At 38.2% G+C, this 19,230-nt stretch overlaps 3 protein-coding genes across 4 annotated transcripts; all 3 read left to right on the forward strand.

The window, feature by feature from the left end:
* The first annotated feature begins 5,383 nt into the window (after positions 1-5,383).
* On the forward strand, positions 5,384-12,011 carry LOC116187559 (probable LRR receptor-like serine/threonine-protein kinase At1g06840). Of its 2 annotated transcripts, none has more exons than XM_031516345.1 (21): positions 5,384-5,731; positions 5,821-5,930; positions 6,016-6,163; positions 6,295-6,366; positions 6,463-6,534; positions 6,628-6,771; positions 6,872-6,943; positions 7,014-7,085; positions 7,799-7,873; positions 7,988-8,056; positions 8,557-8,625; positions 8,730-8,801; positions 8,889-8,975; positions 9,108-9,176; positions 9,313-9,773; positions 9,908-10,069; positions 10,147-10,430; positions 10,538-10,589; positions 10,686-10,936; positions 11,047-11,181; positions 11,452-12,011. In XM_031516345.1, exons 1-21 carry the CDS (start codon positions 5,724-5,726, stop codon positions 11,791-11,793), a joined length of 2,826 nt encoding a protein of 941 aa, XP_031372205.1. In that variant the 5' UTR covers positions 5,384-5,723; the 3' UTR covers positions 11,794-12,011. The 2 variants fall into 2 exon arrangements, with proteins under 2 accessions (XP_031372205.1, XP_031372197.1); XM_031516337.1 differs by having other exon boundaries at positions 5,389-5,731; positions 10,677-10,936.
* A 2,909-nt stretch (positions 12,012-14,920) lies between these two features.
* LOC116193257 (probable LRR receptor-like serine/threonine-protein kinase At1g06840) lies at positions 14,921-15,938 on the forward strand. Its single transcript, XM_031522070.1, has 3 exons — positions 14,921-14,951; positions 15,070-15,329; positions 15,440-15,938. Exons 1-3 carry the CDS (start codon positions 14,921-14,923, stop codon positions 15,581-15,583), a joined length of 435 nt encoding a protein of 144 aa, XP_031377930.1. The 3' UTR covers positions 15,584-15,938.
* On the forward strand, positions 15,817-16,417 carry LOC116193259 (probable LRR receptor-like serine/threonine-protein kinase At5g37450; the record flags this gene model as incomplete). Its single annotated transcript, XM_031522071.1, has 1 exon — positions 15,817-16,417. A coding segment is annotated over one exon (369 nt), but the record flags the coding sequence as incomplete, so codon positions are not given.
* Positions 16,418-19,230: the final 2,813 nt, after the last annotated feature.

Consider the following 19,230-nt stretch of genomic DNA (forward strand, 5'->3'; position numbering starts at 1 on the left):
CTTTCCAGCAACATCCTGACCTCTGCAGGATCAATCCTCGTAAACAAGTCCCGCGCATAGATCTGAGAGCATAAAACCGTGCCACTTCTTCATGTCTCTGAACAATCCGGGTTGGTATTGTGAGATCTATGGGGATCTCAACATGACTTTCGCGCCACTCAGAGGCTTCAGCTTCCACTCCTCCAAGGAACAAGTTCGACCGTCCTCATCGCCTTCTCGTCTTCTCAGATCTGCAAAGAAATGATAGTCGAAAGTGACAATTTACTGATCAGGACATGGAAAGACCTCGTGAAGGTTAAAGAGAATATTGCTTCCCAATCAAGTCTCATTCTCCGCTGAACTGGTGTAGAACAGTGAGTAGAAAATATTTTCTTGTCTTGGAGTAATCAAAATTGTATAGGAATACACGACTCAGAGACAAAAATCTAAGGAAGATATCAATCAATAAAAATATACAAAGAAGGAATATACAAAGAATCGGGAGATATATTATTTAAGACGAGCCGACGGTGGTAACACCGATGGTGGACAAGGAAACCCGAGTATAACCCTTTCACGTTTCTTTGTATTAATTTTTTCCCTCCTTTAATTATCTTTCTAGGCCAAGTCTTTTCTTTGGGGAAACTCTAATGACGCTACCCAATATAGTTCGTTTCCAGTACTGGCTGCTTGTCGGGCATGTCCAACGCCCTCAATAATAGACCGAGCATGGACCTACAACTTTCTGACTGCATCAAGAAGTTCATGGCATTAGCCCTCAAGTGCTGCGAGGAGGAACGGAAGGACCAGCTCAACGATGCTTGAGGTGCTTTGAGAACTAGAAAACATAACTGCAATGCTGCCACAGTCGGACATTAGAACACCCGATTTGGACACCGCTGGTTCTGCGTTATCAGGCTCTATCCTGTCATCTATGTTCTATGGAAGGGACTCAGACACCTCGTCTAATTTCCCGGGAAGCGACCTCGTGAGCGGGGTCATCTCCACCATTCGCCCGTTGAACACAACCCATAGCCGTACTTTTCTACATTTGCCCATCAGTTTGTCCAGCTTGAAATAGTAAAAACTTTAGCTTGCTTTCAGTTTTCGAGTTGGATAAATTATTCAACTCAACTTCATTTTGTACAATGATTGTAAATGTTAACAAATACATTGATATGTGAGAATATATATATATGTATGAATATATAGAGTGAAAGACGGTGAATTTATTATTACAAAATTAATTTTAAAAATAGTTTGAAAAAAGTATGAGTGAAAAAATATTATTAAATGAAAGTTTAAAAATGATTAAGAAAAAGTACGAGTGAGAATGTAATATTAAACGAAAGAAAAAAGTAAAATAATTATTATTATATTAAATCCATCTTCGCTTCCCCTGATCACAGAAAAAGGCACTTGTTTGATTTGATGCATGGAAGGATTTAATCCATTCCTTATGAAAGTAGACAAGACAAACACAAGCAAAGTTCACGTTAATCTTGTTATGCTGTTGTCAATTCAACGTATATATTTAATGCATATGTATCATGATATATATATATATATATATATATATGTATTAGGATAGGTCAATTTAACGTTTTAATGACCACGTAGTTGGCTCATCTTTAGAAGAAAATATTTCGTTCAGTGTTGCTTTCAATCTCTCATTCATAATTATCATATGATATCTAAATTTAACGATTTGTTGATGTTGATACTTGAATATCATCGACGCGTGTTTATGAACTAGAGGTTGATTACCACAGAGTTTCAACACGAAAGTCGAGATAAGACCGCTGGAGCAAGTTAAATCTCGTGTATGGCAATGGCTTCTTTTAATACTGAAAAAAAAAACACAATGATATTTATGAATAATCAAGCAGTTAAAAGGCTGCCTCTATGTAATAATAAGGGGATAAAATTAGAAATTAATTTGAAAAAAGAAATTATAAATCCAAAATTCATTTATGCAGAAACTTAAAAGGGACGGGCTATCATGAGCTAAGAGTGCTCAGGGAGCCTACTTTGAAATCCTTCATTGAACGAATCATGTCATCCTGTGAGAGTAATTCGAATTGATATTCAATTACCAATTGAAAAAAAAAAAATTCTTCACCTCCATGAAGTTATTTTGGTTGATTTGCGCAAGGTTAGTAAAATATCACGAAATCTCTTGATTCGAAGCAATGTTTCATCTCCACAATTGGATTGGTGGTGGTCCTAAATTCACACCACTTAATAAAATTAGGTGAAAGAGTTTAATTTTCTAGAATTATTAAATTAATTTATCCTTTGTTTATTTCATTTAAGAATGTGAATGTAGAGACACTCAATCGGGAGCTAAGGATGTAGTCTAAAATCTTATGAGACAAGCTCTCATCAAATGAATTGTGGCATCTCATTGCATAAGTCTGGGGAGCCAAAATTAAATACCTATAAATAAATAATAATAGATAGCCACTTCCATTACTGCGTTGGACTTCATTTTCTCGAATTCGGAAACTGCTGCATCTACCTCGTCAATTGAAAATTCAATAATCAAAACAAATCTTTTTTTTGCTCCAAAACAACTGCTGCCATGTGCTGGAAAAATTGAATATTCAAAACAAATCAAGCAAGTGCATTTGGCAATTATGTATAAACGTATATAATGAATATTGTGCATCAGGAATAACTTGTCAAATGTCCTTTTTTAAAATAATAATTTCTCTCATGCTCTCCACATCTCAAACATTATCAAATCGAGAATTTATCTGTCTTCAAATCGTTCAAGATGCAGAGAATTTACAAATAAATATAGAAAAATAAATTTCATAATAATATATTATAATATTGTAAAATCACAATTACAAAATATAAACTTGTCTAACACATCAAAATGCTAGATAAACTAGTGTTCAATATGCGTGCGTTGCATAGGTTTGTGTTCATTTATTTATATTTTCTACGAATAATAATTATCACAATTTAAGATTCTAATTTACTTATTATTATTATTATTGTTGTTGTTATTGAAAATAAAAGTTCTCAACAATCAATTTTCAAAAATAATTTTCAATAGAATTGCATGAATGCTTTTGAATAGTTCAATAATTTTACAATCAATGTTCTTATCATGTCCTGTAAATTTATTTAATTTCTTTCATAATTTTAGTTTGTGTTATATATAATTATATTATTTTATATGTTTTAAATCTTCTATATTATTTTTTAAATTTATGGAATCGTCCTTTCGGATAAATATTGTTATTATTCTATATAATATTATTTTTTCAATTAATAAAATCTTTTTTCGTGGATAAGGACTGTTACTGTTCTATATAATGAGACATTTTATATATTATATAAATATATGTTAACTCTATCTTGTATATATATTTTTATATATTTCTTATTGTTTTAGCATTTATAAAAAAGGTAATCATTTCTATGATTTATGATTCTTATTTTAACACATTAAATTTTACTCTTTAATATGCTCATACATATATATGTTTAGTTTTTATGATAAATTATATATATGTCTCATTAATTTTAGTAAGAATATCAAAAATTTTATATCAATTTTATATGCTAGGCTCAATTTTATTAATGTCACGTTAACGTAATTGTTTATATACATTTATCACTTAAATATAATTAAGAAATTCCAAAAAAAATTCTCTTAATTGTATTTAGTAAGAGATTTAGGTGCATTTAATTGCATTTATTAAATATTTTTAATTATTATTCTTTGTTTTTAAATTTTTCTATATTCTTTTAATTTTCTTTTAATTATTATATAGTGAGTAGGAGATTTAGATAGATTAATTGAGTTTACTAAAAAATTGTAATTATTATCTTTTTTTTAATTTTCTCTTTCCATATTTTTAAAATTTTCTTTTAAGCATTTTTATATACCCAATCTCATTTATTATACACCCAAGTAAATTTTAGTTATATATAGATTTTAACAAATAATTGAAAATGATTAGTGGATAAGACGTTTCCAAAAACACTCTTGAGGATAGATAATTCTCAGCAATATTAACGGAATTATCTAATTCCGAGATACAATGCCCATGAGGAGTAGTCGTAGCTGCCATGAAAATTCCATCTTCGCTGCCCCTGACCACAGAGGACTCATCCAAGGCTTGGAATTGAATCTTCCACCAAGTGGGCTCCATTCATTAATCTTCATATGCTTGACCCCAATTGAATATAATCCACATCCAACTAGTTAGACACGGGCCTTCTCATCATCGAACCGGGTCCGAATAAAACACGTCCCAAGTATCCAAAATTAATCGAACACACGTCACGATCCACATCAAGATGCAAGATTTAGGTGTAAACACATGTATACGACTAGCATACTTAGAGTTGGACTGATCGACTAGTCTACACCCCTAGCTGAGCCTAAAAACATCCAAAAGAACGCATGATCACTTGCAAGGTAATCTCTGACTCACTTAAGACCTACATTTCCTCACGTTTGCCTTTACCTTTGAAGACTCTTAGACTAACAAGACATTGGAGAGCGATCCAGACCCGTTCGACTCGACTTTTGTTTGTTGAAAGTCTTAAGATTTTTTTTTTGTATGCTCTGAAAGGGAAAGTTGGAAGATGATATGTTTGAAGCAGTCAAAGTGATTTAAGGAAAGGGTGAAAAGATTCCGCAAGGACGATGGGTTGTGTGTCACATTATACAGTTTTTAAAAGAAAGAACAAATTTTTTTTCTAAACATCTCAAAAGGAACAAAAAAAAAAGGTGGTCATCAAAAGCATTCTATCTATAGAAAGAATAATAAAAGAACTTTAAAAAATAAATCCAATTCTATTCTTTGGATTAAGAGAAATGTTGAGAGTAAAAAAATTCCACACGGAAAAATTAAGAAAAATATAATAGATTTATAAGTGATTAGGTACCACAACTTATCAGTTCGAGTTTTTGGGTTGGAAATGAACCCAATTACTTATAGGCTTAACGAGTATTTCACATGATATCAGAGCGGGTAACATTTCAGCGCGCATATGTGTGGGTTCACATCACGCTATTTGAAATGTCTCTTTGTCGATGGGCAATCAAAGTGCGCCCATGTTTGGCCTGAGTGTGGAACTCGTAGTCTTTTTGAAATCTGAGTGCGGAGAGAAACCCGCCACAAGTTGCCACGTAAGGGCGGGTGTTGAGAGTAAAAAAATCTCACGTGGAAAAATTAAGAAGAATCTAATGGGTTTATAAGTGATTGATTACCACAACTTATCAATTTGAGCTTTTGTATTAGAAATAGACTCAATTGCTTATAGGCCCAATGGGTATTTTTACAAGAAATATCTGATCTGAATCGAGTGAAATTAAAAAAGAAAAAGATTATCATCCTGTCATGAAATCCATGACAATTGAAAGTGCCATTTTTCCGAACACTCTCTATCTATATCTGTAATTTTCGTTTTAATTATTGACTGAGCCATTCGATTTCGATGTAACGACATCAATTAGGAAACTGTGGGAGTGATTTGCCTTCAGTTGACTGTACACAAACTCACTGGACTGTGGGAGTCCTTCCCTTCTTTGTGTTCGAGGGAATCTGGAAGTAGGAAATTTTCGGTTCGGTTCATGGATTTGTATGTGTTGTGACTTGCGAACTTCTGCTTCTGTTTACCATGTGCTTCTAAATTGTTCTCCTTATAGTTCTTGAGATTTTCGCGTGAGATCGTGACCTTCCGCGTGGAGCTTCTATTCTTTTTGTCCTGCTTCCATGCATTGGTGTGTACTTCAGTTGTTGTTGATGTTGATGAGTTAGTTCTACTGACTCCCGACAGGCTTTTTGCTAATTGTCCTTGATACATATACAGGCAGATAGAGAGGGTTCGGTGTCGGCTTCTCTTGCTTGGCATTCTTGTTGCTTTAGTTGCATGCTGCTTCGCTCAGCTTGCCTTTGGGCAGATTACTCAAAGAGAAGAAGGTCCCATCAATTTTTTAACTTCGTTTCTATCTATTATCGTTGATTGTCTTGTTTCCCGATTTAACTAAGTCATATTTCGCTGCAGTAATTGCCCTGAGAGCTGTCTGTCGTCAGCTCAAAGATCCTAGGAAAGGACTGAGAAGCTGGAGAAAAGGCGACCCCTGCACGTCCAACTGGACAGGAGTCTTCTGTTATTTCAATTCGAACGATGGTTATCTACATGTTCAACAATTGTACGACCCATGACTTGCCATCACATTCTTCTCTTTGCTTAATTGACACTGTACTTGCCAAACCCCTTCTCGACTAGCTCCCTCATACAAGTCTCTAGCACCGGCCTTGCAGTTTTTCTTATATGTTGCAGGCGATTTCTCGGGAGGAACCTATCGGGAACTTTAGCCCCCGAGCTTGGGAGATTGAAACATGTGACCATCTTGTATGTGAACGCATTTCAATTATTGAATTTTGCTTCATGATCCAAGGATGTCGGTCTTTGTTTCACTTCAGTTGAAATGTGCAAATCTTCTGCCAGGGACTTCAGGTTTAACAATATGGGTGGAAGCATACCCAGGGAGATTGGCAACATGACTTCGCTGAATCTTTTGTATGTCAACATTCGGACAATTTTGGCTATTTGACAAGGACTCTGCTGTCAATCTCCGGGAGACCGCTTATAATATGGGTGTTTTTATTGCAGACTTCTTGGCGGAAACCAGATATCAGGTCCTCTACCAGATGAGCTTGGTTATCTCCCGAATATAACTTTGTTTCAGCTGGATTTGAACAACATATCTGGTCCACTGCCGAAATCATTTGCGAACTTGCCCAAAGCCATGCACTTGCAAGTCTTCCACAAAACCTCGATGATCATCGCATGCGCTAAAAATATCTGTAGTTTTCTGGTGTAGTTGTTTACTTGCATTGCCTTTTCCATTCTGCAGTCACATGAATAACAATTCCATCAGTGGCCAGATTCCTCCCGAGCTCCATAAATTACCTCAACTCATACATTTGTAAGTCCGAGTCTTCAACCGTGCACGTGCTTTTTGTCCCATCCGTAACTGTGAAAGAGATATTTTGCAGGTTGTTGGACAATAACAACTTATCGGGGTATCTTCCGCCAGAACTTTCTAGGATGCCGAAACTGAGGATCCTGTAAGATGATTTCATTCGCATTTTACTCAACATATACCTTCTTAAATACCAAATTATTTACAATTGCTGGTGATTGCGGAATCATATTGTTGAGAATTGTGTCTTGAATTTTGACCCGATTCTATTTTCTATTTTGTAGATTTAAATCTCTATTTTTGATGAGAGAATATTTTGATAATCTTGTATTTAGAAATATTTTCGATAGAGATCAAATAGGAATTTATTCTGTTGAGAGTGAATTGGGGTACTATATATATGTCTCTAAAGGTGCGGGAGAGCACGTAGGGTGTTGAGAGCGATATGTCGGTTTCAGAGGCCCTTTGTGGGTTCGGGTTTGACTTTTTGGTTTAGGCTTTCATTCCTTGAGCGTAACTCCTCTCATTTGTACTCTCCATCATTATTACGCAATGAGAAGTCACCACCATTATTACTCAATGAGAAGTTACCACTAAGACTCCTTTGTTGGTGGATGTTTCCTTCAAACTTTTCCGCCGCGTTTGAGGGTTTTATCATGTATATCTTGTGTTCAGTTCTTCTTAATTCCGCATTATCTTGATAAAGAGTCAATACCCAACGTAGATGTCAATCAGTGGAGAGTGAAAATGAGTACGTCAGTTCCGTAAATTGTACTTCCGGTTGATAAATTAATTTTGGTGTTTCAAAAGTAAACAAAACGCTCTGTCGTCCTCACAATTCTGCTCTTCCTTGTTCAGGCAAGTTGACAACAACAACTTCGAGGGGACAGAGATTCCAGAGTCCTATACCAACATGAGCAATCTCTTGAAGCTGTAGAATCTCTTCCTCCCTCTGTGTTCTCTCCCTGGACATGCCGGTAGATTTTAACGTTATATGTAATTGCTGATTACTATTTCGATTCCTTTCCCTACTGTTTGACTCTCCAGGAGCCTTAGGAACTGTAAGTTGCAGGGCGCTGTTCCGGACTTCAGCACCATACCGAAACTTCTTTATTTGTAAGTTTTTAGTTCATTTTATTCACCCGTACAAGCTTTAGGTTTTCTTACCCTGTCAAGAGACTCAAGACGAAGAGTGCAAATCCACAAGTTAATGCAGTCTATATGCGAAAGAGTAAACTTTAAAAGCAGCTTGGAATTTGTCGGGAAGTACAAGAATCCTTTAGGATTGCGTTTGGTTTTCAAATTGGATCATTATCCAACTTAACTTTATTTTATATAATGATTGCAAGTGTTGATAAATATATGGATGGATCAGAATATATATATATATATATATATATATAGATGTAAAAGTAGATGGTGAATTTATTATTAAAAATTTAATTATATAGATGGTTAGGAAAAAGTATGAGTGGAATATTAATATTAGATAGAGAAAAAGATAAAATAATAATGAATGCAGTGTTGAATTTAGGGAAGAATAGACTTGAGTTGGGCAGAGTAAAATTTAAAAACCAAACAATACTCCGACATTAATCTTGGCTTTTATGTTGCAGAGATCTTAGCCATAATAAACTCAATGGAACAATACCAACAAATAGGCTGTACTCCGGTATCACAACGATGTAAGATTCTTGAAACATCATAGTTGCTTGTTCCGATGCTTGTTATGTCCTACTGCATCTATGAATGCTCGAGAAGATTAATCCAATCGTCGTGCATGGTGCAGCGACCTTTCCAATAACCAGCTGGGTGGAACTATACCGTCAAACTTTTCTGGTCTTCCCCTCCTTCAGAACCTGTAGGGAGATCTGAAGATGATTTTGCGACTGCCTTTCGAGACATTTTTTTACCTCCATTTCAGCTGACTGATAGAATTCCAATGTAGGTCTCTGGAGAATAACTTCTTGAGTGGTGATGTCCCAACGGATATATGGCAGAATACGATTTTCGCTTCCAGTGCAAAACTCGTATTGTAAGCAAAGATGCCCTTTTCAAAGACCAAATTATTTTTTAGTTGCTTTTGGACATATTATTCTATAAGGCTTCCCTCTCTCGGAGATTTAGATAAGCGTCCTGATTTTGCATCTTTAATGTGATTTCATAGGAATTTCAGGAACAATGCTCTTACAGATCTTGCGGGGAGTCTTAATCCTCCCTCTAATGTCACCATAATGTAAGTTGGTGTATGTGCTATTGAGAAATGACCATTAACTGAAACGGAGCTCGCCCATATTAGAGCACGGCATGCTAAAGCTATTTGGAAGGGTAATAGTAATTTCACGTATGTTCTTTCCTCCATGCATATACAGGCTTGAAGGTAATCCCATTTGTCGAAGAGCGAACGAATTAAACATCGCCAACTCCTGTGGGAATCAAATTGACACAGGCGAGTCCCCGCCAAGTAGTAGTAATAACACTTGCCCCAGTGCATATCTCTGCCCTGTCTCCGGAGGCTATGAACTTGTCCCTGATACTCCAGTAGGTTGCAATTGTTCTGCACCAGTTGGAGTTGGATTCCTTCTCACCAGTCCTAGTATATCGGATTTCCCTCCGTATTTCGACATGTTCAGACACTACATAACCTCAAATCTTCGTTTAGATCTCTACCAGCTGCAGATCAATACGCCATTCATCTGGGAGAAAGGTCACAGGCTTCGGTTGTTCCTGAAATTCCACCCACACTACACTGAGAATCAGTTCAATGAGACCGCTCTCCAAGATCTCATAAACAAGATCGCAATGTATTCGATTCATGGGAATGACACCTTTGGTCCTTACAATCTGCTCAATTTTACTCTCACAGAACCTTATGAATAGTGTACTTGTATCTCGTGTTCATATAAAACACCCCATGTGTAAAATAGTTTGGGAGACTGAGTAGAGTATCATTATTATATCCTGCAGATGATAGGATCCCAACAAGTTCGAGCATGAATAAGGGCGTCCTTGCTGGAATTGTGCTAGGATCCATCGCTTGCGGGGGCATCATTATCATGGCTGTGGCATTCATTTGCTATACTGTGGGCTGCAAGAAACAACAAGACCAAGACAGGAAGAAACAGACAGGTTCATGCTTTCCCTAACAGTTGTTTTCTTCTATTCTTAGTTCTCTTCCTTTGACTTCTGGCTTGTTCCATGAGCAGTTCCAAAGACTCCAATGAAAATTGATGGCATAAAAGGATTCAGTTTTGAGGAACTCGAAAAGGCAGCAAGTAATTTTGAGATCGCGAGCCAGATTGGCCAAGGAGGGTATGGAAAGGTCTATAAAGGAACCTTAGCAGATGGAACAGTCGTGGCAATTAAACGAGCACAGCAAGGTTCCCTACAGGGCCAGAAAGAGTTCTTTACCGAAATAGAACTACTGTCACGACTCCATCATAGGAATCTTGTTTCACTAATCGGGTACTGTGATGAACAGAGTGAGCAGGTACAATCCCGAACATTTCTTTCAAATTTTGTTTAAAATTTTGCCGAGGATGATATCAGTATGGCAGCAGCTTGTTGTATGATCTGATCTATTATTTATTCCTGCAGATGTTGGTTTATGAATTCATGGCAAATGGTTCTCTCCGCGACCTACTATCTGGTAACACTAAAGATTACTTCCTTCTAGGAATAAAAGTCGGACCATTACATGAGAACTCGTTTTGAAATGCATCTCTTTGTCTGTTAGATGGTGCAGCAAGACATGGAAGTCCTCTGAATTTTGCAGCGAGATTGCGTGTTGCATTGGGGTCGGCGAAAGGAATCCTCTACCTTCACACGGAGGCCGATCCGCCCATCATACACCGCGATATCAAAGCAAGCAACATATTGCTGGACAGCAAGTTTAATGCAAAGGTCTCAGATTTTGGAATTTCGAGACTCTTCCCTGAAGCTGATGCTGATGCATCTGTGAGCGCTCATATATTCACATACGTGAAAGGAACACCTGTAAGAAAGCCTTATTTATCGTTGTCGTGAAAATTATCCATAAGTTGTTCATAAAGTATGTTTTAGTGCAAATTTTAATACGCTGAGCTTCTTTCTTTTCTGCTTTGCAGGGTTATGTCGATCCTGAATATTTTCAGACCCACCAATTGACGGAGAAGAGCGATGTTTACAGCCTCGGAATCGTTTTCCTGGAGCTCTTGACAGGGATGGAGACCATTTCTCATGGCAAGCACATTGTCCAGGAGGTACTATAACAATGTTTGCCCCTGTATCGTTCTCTGATTGAATATGAAATCTTTCACAAATCGGTCTATTCTCTTTTGCTTGGTGTTTCTCGTGGAAAAGTAGTAGTCAAGTAACTAAAACTCGTTCAAAGGGAGGTAAACTACCTGAAAAAAATTCTGTACCGCAAACTTGACATTGCTGCTCTGACAAAACACGGCCCTCTAATTTCGATTAAGCAAGTCTTCTTCGGCAAACATTAATGATGCTACCTGATATACAATTCATTCCAGGTACTGGCAGCTTGTCGGGCAGATCTGATGTTCTCGATAATAGACCAGAGCATAGGCCCTTACCCTGACGACTGCATCAAGAAGTTATTGGGGTTAGCTCTCAAGTGCTGTGAGGAGGAAGGTGAGGACAGACCCATGATGCTTGAGGTTGTCCGGGAACTCGAGAACATTACTGCGACGTTGCCACAGTCCGACATAATAACACCTGAATCGGATGCTTCCAGTTCTGCGACGTCGGGCTCTGTCCTGTCATCTATTTATGGAAGGGACTTTTCCACGTCCTCTAATTTGCAGGGGAGTGACCTTGTGAGCGGAGTCATTCCCACCATTCGCCCCCGCTGAACACGCTGGTAACTGTAGTTTTCTACATTTGCTGCATCAATGTGTAAAATTCGTAACATCTGGAGTTTACCTTATCAAAGGGTGCTGCAAGAATTTGAAGATTTGGTGTTGAATTTCCCAATAGATGTATAAAAAATAATATATACAGTGACATTTACTGAATGCGTGAACGTATATACAAGCCGATATATCTATGTGGAAAGAGCCAATTCTGTCAATTTCGACTTGGATTAAGAAGTTGACAGTATCAAAATGTTATTATCTAATTTCAGCAACCTTGCATGCTTGATTTTAAGTTATTACTATGATATCTAATTTATGATTCAACTCTTATGAGGATTGGCCATCTTTAGGCCTCTTTTCAACTCTCACCGATTGGCATCTCTAGACCTCTCCCTCTTGATCAAACCTTCCCTTGTCGAAACCCGAGTATAGACTCCTCCTCATACAACTCCGCTTCACTGCCACATCCAATGCCTTCGCTGGTGTCCTTCCTCTTCCTGTCTCTCTCTGTGTCTGCGAACGAGCACATCTTACACCCACTCTTTCCTGCAACATCCTGACCTCTGCAGGATTAATCCTCGTAAACAAGTCCCGCACATAGATCTGAGAGCATAAAACCGTGCCACTTCTTCATGTCTCTGAACAATCGGGGTTGGTTCTGTGAGATCTATGGGGATCTCAACATGATGCTTGCAACTTATGAGGAGGCAATTTGAAGCTGTTTATCCGTTAGTTCTTTTAAATAAGTAAACAGTCCAATTGACGGTTCCAACCTAACCCCACTTACAAAAATAATGGAAATGATTAAATGGCCTTTCGCGCCACTCAGAGGCTTCAGCTTCCACTCCTCCAGGTAACCAGTTCGACCGTCCTCATCGCCTTCTCGTCTTCTCAGATCTGCAAAGAAATGATAGTCGAAAGAGCCAATTTACTGATCAGGACGTGGAAAGACCTCGTAAGGGTTAAAGAGAATATTGCTTCCCAATCAAGTCTCATTCTTGTAGTAATCAAAATTGTATAGGAATACACGGCTCTGAGAAAAAAATATAAGGAAGATATCAATCAATCAAAATATACAAAGAAGGAATATACAAAGAATCGAGAGAGATATTACTTAAGAGGAGCCGACAGTGGTAACCCCGATGGTGGACAAGGAAACCCGAGCATAGCCCTGATCGGGGACGTTTCTTTGTATTAATTTTTTCCCTCCTATAAATATATTTCTAGGCCTCCTGGACTCATTACTAATTCCTAGAACTCTGGTGAACAATCCTTGTTCTTCCATCCTAGAAACCTAAATCCGTTCCTTGTCATCGTCACCGTGAACTACATGTCCGCTGTCCCGCATGGCCTGACTGGCAGGAACCCCGTCCTCCTCCGAGCCTCCCCCAATAGTGCCCGGTCCAAGCCGTGCCTAGCCGGTAATATAAGTTGAATTTGGTGACAAAACAATACTAAAAATATATTCAAGCCAGTGATCTTTTTGATGAGTTTGCTCAAGATTAGAAAAGTAATGGGCTGTGTCGGGGTGGATAATATGAATTTTACACTTGGCTCACCTAAATGGCCCATCAACCCGAACTTATGCAGCAATGGTTGAGTCTTCTTGGCCCATGCCCATCACCCCTAAATAGCACTTTATAAAATTCAGAAGAAAGTATAAACTAACTCTTCGATAAAAACTGTAAATCAGCATATCTTATAATTATAATAAAAGTATAATTCAGTTAGAATTTTTCAAAGGCATTTTGAGCTAATTTTTTATTTCTACAATTCAATTTGCATGGGACTCAATAGGTGGCAGTATTATTTAGCCAAGCCTAAAACCTAGAGAATCAGCCCAATAGTAAAGCCCAAGCGCACGCAAATATTTTTTGTGCATTAGAATTAAAAATATTAATTATTATTTGATTTAAGGCTTGTAAAGATAATGCAGGTATTTGATATAAAATTTAGTCTATATATCTATAAAATGAAAAATTATTTGAAAAATCCTGAACTATTAATTTTTTTCTCATATCTTTTTTTTAATAGTAATATTATTTACTATCAATTTTATTCCAAATCTATCGTATCAGTCAATTCAATGAATTTTGATCACATCAACTATATAATTAAAATAATAATCAAATTTTTTAAAATTTTCATATTGACCCTCTCTTCTCTTCCTCCTTCATTCTCGTGTATCAAAACATGTGTTTCAGTGGATACCGTAATGCATTGAGCTTGTTTCTCTTCTGTTTTGTAGGGATATGTCGATTCTGAATAATAGTATTCTTAGAACTCTTGACAGGTATGCAGTCCACATTTCTCATGGCAAACACATTGTCCAGGTACTCTAACAATGCTTGCCCTCTATCGGTCTCTGATCGAATTTGGAAATCTTTCATGAATCGGTCTATTCCCTTTTGGTCGTGTTCTTCGTAGGAAGTAACGATCAACTAACTTGTGACAAAAGATTGTGTGACCTGAAAGTATAAAGGCTATCATCATTGACATGTTCATCCTTCAAAGGCAGGTGAACTAACTGAAATAATTCTCTATGGCAAGCTTAACATAACAGCCAGGACAAACCATGACTTAATTTCGATTGATCAAGTCTTTTCTTTGGGGAAATGCTAATGACGCTACCCAATATAGTTCGTTTCCTGGTACTGGTGGCTTGTCGGGCAGGTCCAACGCCCTCGATTATAGACTGGAGCATGGGCCTACAATTTTCTGACTGCGTCAAGAAGTTCATGCCATTAGCCCTCTAAGTGCTGCGAGGAGGAAGGGAAGGACCGGCTCAACGATGCTTGAGGTGCTTTGAGAACTAGAAAACATAACTGCAATGCTGCCACAGTCGGACATTAGAACACCCGATTCGAACACCGCTGGTTCTGCGTTGTCAGGCTCTATCCTGTCATCCATGTTCTATGGAAGGGACTCAGACACCTCGTCTAATTTCCCAGGAAGCGACCTCGTGAGCAGGGTCATCTCCACCATTCGCTCCGTTGAACACAACCCATAGCCGTACTTTTCTACATTTGCCGCATCAGTTTGTACAACTTGAAATAGGAAAAACTTTAGTTTGTGTTTGGTTTTCGAGTTGGATAAATTATCCAACTCAACTTGATTTTGTACAATGACGCAAATGTTAACAAATATATTGATATGTAAGAATATATATATATATATGTACCTATATAAAATGTAAAGATTACTTCCTCCTAGGAATAAAAGTCGGACCATTACCTCAGAACTCATTTTGAAATGCATCTCTTTGTCTGTTAGATGGTGCAGCTAGACATGGAAGTCCTCTGAATTTTGCAGCGAGACTACATGTTGCATTGGGGTCGGCGAAAGGAATCCTCTACCTTCACACGGAGGCCGATCCGCCTATCATACACCGCGATATCAAAGCAAGCAACATATTGCTGGACAGCAAGTTTAATGCAAAGGTCTCAGATTTTGGAATCTCGAGACTCTTCCCTGAAGCTGATGCTGATGCATCTGTGAGCGCTCATGTATTCACATACGTGAAAGGAACACCTGTAAGAAAGCCTTAATTATCATTGTCATGAAAATTATCCATAAGTTGTTCATAAAGTAAGTTTTAGTGCAAATTTTAATACAGTGAGCCTCTTTCTTTGCTGCTTCGCAGGGTTATGTCGATCCCGAATATTTTCAGACCCACAAATTGACGGAGAAGAGTGATGTTTACAGCCTCGGAGTCGTTTTCCTGGAGCTCTTGACAGGGATGTACCCCATTTCTCATGGCAAGCACATTGTCCAGGAGGTACTATAACAATGTTTGCCCTTGTATCGTTCTCTGATTGAATGTGAAAGCATTCACAAATCGGTCTATTCTCTTTTGCTTGGTGTTTCTCGTGGAAAAGTAGCAGTCCAGTAACTAAAACTTGTTCGAAGGGAGGTAAACTACCTGAAAAAAATTCTGTACCGCAAACTTGACATTACAGCTCTGACAAAACACAGCAACTCATTTCTATTAAGCGAGTCTTCTTCGGCAAACATTAATGATGCTACCTGATATACGATTCATTCCAGGTACTGGCAGCTTGTCAGGCAGGTCTGACGTTCTCGATAATAGACCAGAGCATAGGTCCTTACCCTGCCGACTGTGTCAAGAAGTTATTGGCATTAGCTCTCAAGTGCTGTGAGGAGCAAGATAAGGACAGGCCCACGATGCTTGAGGTTGTCCGGGAACTCGAGAACATTACTGCGACGTTGCCACAGTCTGACATAATAACACCTGAATCGGACACTCCCAGATCTGCGACATCGGGCTCTGTCCTGTCATCTATTTATGGAAGGGACTCTTCCACGTCCTCTAATTTGCAGGGGAGTGACCTTGTGAGCGGAGTCATCCCCACCATTCGCCCCCGCTGAACACGCCGGTAACTGTAGTTTTCTACTTTTGCTGCATCAATGTTTAAAATCTGTAACATCTGGAGTTTACCTTATCAAAGAATGCTGCTAGAACTTGAAGATTTGGTGTTGAATTTCCCAATAGATGTATAAAAAATAATAGATACAGTGACATTCACTTGATGCATGAACGTATATATAAGCCGATATATCCATATGGAAAGAGCCAATTTCGACTTGGTTTAAGAAGGTGACTGTATCAAAATGTTGTTGTTGATTCAGCGGCGCACATATTTGATTTAGTTAGTATTATGATTTATGATATGATATGATATGTAAGTTATGATTCAACTCTTATAGATTGGCACCATTAGACCTCTCCCTCTTTATCGAACCTTTCTCTGTCGACACTCGAGTATAGACTCTCCCCCTTGTAGGCTGCTTCACTAGCACGTCTGATGCCTTTTCGTTTTCCTTTTGCTGCTGTCTTCGGTTCCGCTTCCTCTCTATCTCTGTTCGCAAGATGAGAACCTCTTACACCTACTCAGAGGCTTCAACTTCGACTCTCCAAGGAATTACCAGTCCGATCCAACGTCCTCATTGCCTTCTCATCCTCTCAGATATGCGAAGAAATGATAGTTGAAAGTGCCATTTTACTGAACCCTCTCTCTCTCCCCCTCTCCCCGCGATTTTGTTTTAATTTCTTGACTGAGCTCTCTTATCCTGACGTAACTACATCGATTAGCATATCTGATGGCTTTCCTAAGCAGCAGTTCACCTTCAGTTGACTACAAACAATCTTGGGGGACCGTCAGATTTCTCTCGCCCTTCACCTTCGAGTTCGAGTTCTCCGAACAAGGAGAGGGGAAAGAGACTACTTGGTGGGATTGGTAAGAGTATAGGGAGGAGGAGAAGTTGGCAGAACAAGATGGAGGAGAGTGGAAGCAATGGGTTAAGACGAGTTATGACTAGAACATGGAAAGACCTCTTAAGGGTGAAGGAGATTATTGCTTCCCAATGAAGTCTCATTCTTAGTTGGTGTAAAACAATGAGTACATGAGGAAAATATTTTCTTGCAGTCATCAAAATTGTGTATAGGAATACACGACTCTTAGAAAAAAATATATAAGGAAGACCAGATATCAATCAATGAAAATACGAAGAAGGAATATACAAATCTTCGAGAAAGACAATTAGAAGGAGCCGACTGCGGTAACGCCGATGGTTGGACAACACGATCTTCCTAATAGGGCTGCAAGGGACGTTTCTTTGTATTCTTTTTCCTCCTATAATTATCTCTCTACGCATCATAGCCTAGAAGTCCCTTAAGATGTGCAAAAATTAGGAAGCCTGGGAAGATCATTAGGAGGACGGGAATACACAAAGATAGTCCCGCGAAGCCCTACCGTGTTGCGCACCACAACCTCGCCATCGTGGGCTCCTTCTAATTATCTTTCCCGGTTGTATGTATATTCCTTCTTTACAATTTCATCGATTGATGTTTCCTTGTATTTTTTATTTCCTTTGCTGTCGAGAAGAGCTGTGTATATATATATATCTTCCTGTAGAATTGACGTTGAATACAAGAAATATTTCCTTGCATGCTTGCTTTACAACGACTGAGAATGAAACCCAAACCTGTTCCATGTCGTGGTCGCCGTGAACAACTTGTCCGCCATCATGGATTTAGCTCGAGGGGGGGGGGGGACGAGGTCCTTGGAGGGGCAATAACAATATAAACTTTCCGATTTAAGGGGCAAATCACAGTAATTTTATGAACATTTGAATGAGAAATATAAATTTCCTTAAAACATCGGAATTTTAAGGGGCAACTGTCCCCCTCAACCCCCTCGGTCCATCCCTGCCCGCATGGCCTAACTTGTAGGAACCCCGTCCTCCAAGCCTCCCCCAATAGTGGGCGGTCCAAGCTGTACCTAGAACATAAGCTACCACCAAATTCAAGAATCGATAACAAACCAATACTAAAAATATTTTCAAGGCAATGATCTCTTTGATGGGTTTGCTCCGAGATTGGGGAAGTAATGGGCTAATGTCGGGTTGGATAATATGAATTTTGGACTCAGCTCACCTTAATGGCCCATCAACCCAAACTTATGCTGTATGGGTTGAGTCTTCTTGGCCCATTCCCATCCCTACTAAATAGATAGCACTCTAGAAAAATCAAAAGAAAATAAACTAATTCTTCATTAAAAACTATAAATCAATGTATATATAATAAATTATAATTTAGTTCGAATTTTTAAAGGTATTTTCAGCTAACGTTTTATTTCTACAATTCGATTTGCATGGGACTCAATAGGTGGCAATATGTGTTGAGCCTACCCAAAAATTCAGAAAATCGGCCCAACAACAACTCCCCAGCGCACGAAAATATTTTTGTGCAGTAGAATTAAAACTGCTAATTATTATTTGATTTAAGTCTCGCGAAGATAATATAGGTATTTGATTTAAATTTAAGTCCGTATAAATCACGAACTATTCTCAAATTTATTATAATTTTCTTTTTTTTTTCAATAGTAATATTTTTTAACTTTCAATTTTGTCCTAAATCTATCATATCAGTCAATTAAATCAATTTTGATCCCACCAATTATACAACCAAAAAAAAAAAACCGGTGTTTACTAAATTTTCATATTGACCCCACTCTCTTCTCTCCTCTCATTCTTATGTATAAAAATATCTATGTTTGGACGCATTGAGTTTCTTTCTCTTTTGATTTGCAGGTATAAGTCGATCCTGAATATTTTCAGACCGACAAATTGACGGAGAAGGGTGATGTGTTTACCTCGGAATAGTACTATTCCTAGAACTCTTAACGCGGGTAATGCATCTCATTTCTCATGGCAAGCACATTGTCCGGGGAGCTAGGTACTATAACAATGTTTGCCCTCTATCGTTCTGGTCGAATCTGGAAATCTTTCATGAATCGGTCTATTGCCTTTCGGTCATGTTTCTCGTAGGAAGTAACAATCGACTCGTAACGAAAGATCAGTTACGTCACCCGAAAAGAATAAGGATTATTATCATTGACCTGTTCATCCTTC

The sequence above is a fragment of the Punica granatum genome, chromosome 1 (genome assembly GCF_007655135.1).
Source record: "Punica granatum isolate Tunisia-2019 chromosome 1, ASM765513v2, whole genome shotgun sequence".
NCBI lineage: Eukaryota > Viridiplantae > Streptophyta > Magnoliopsida > Myrtales > Lythraceae > Punica > Punica granatum.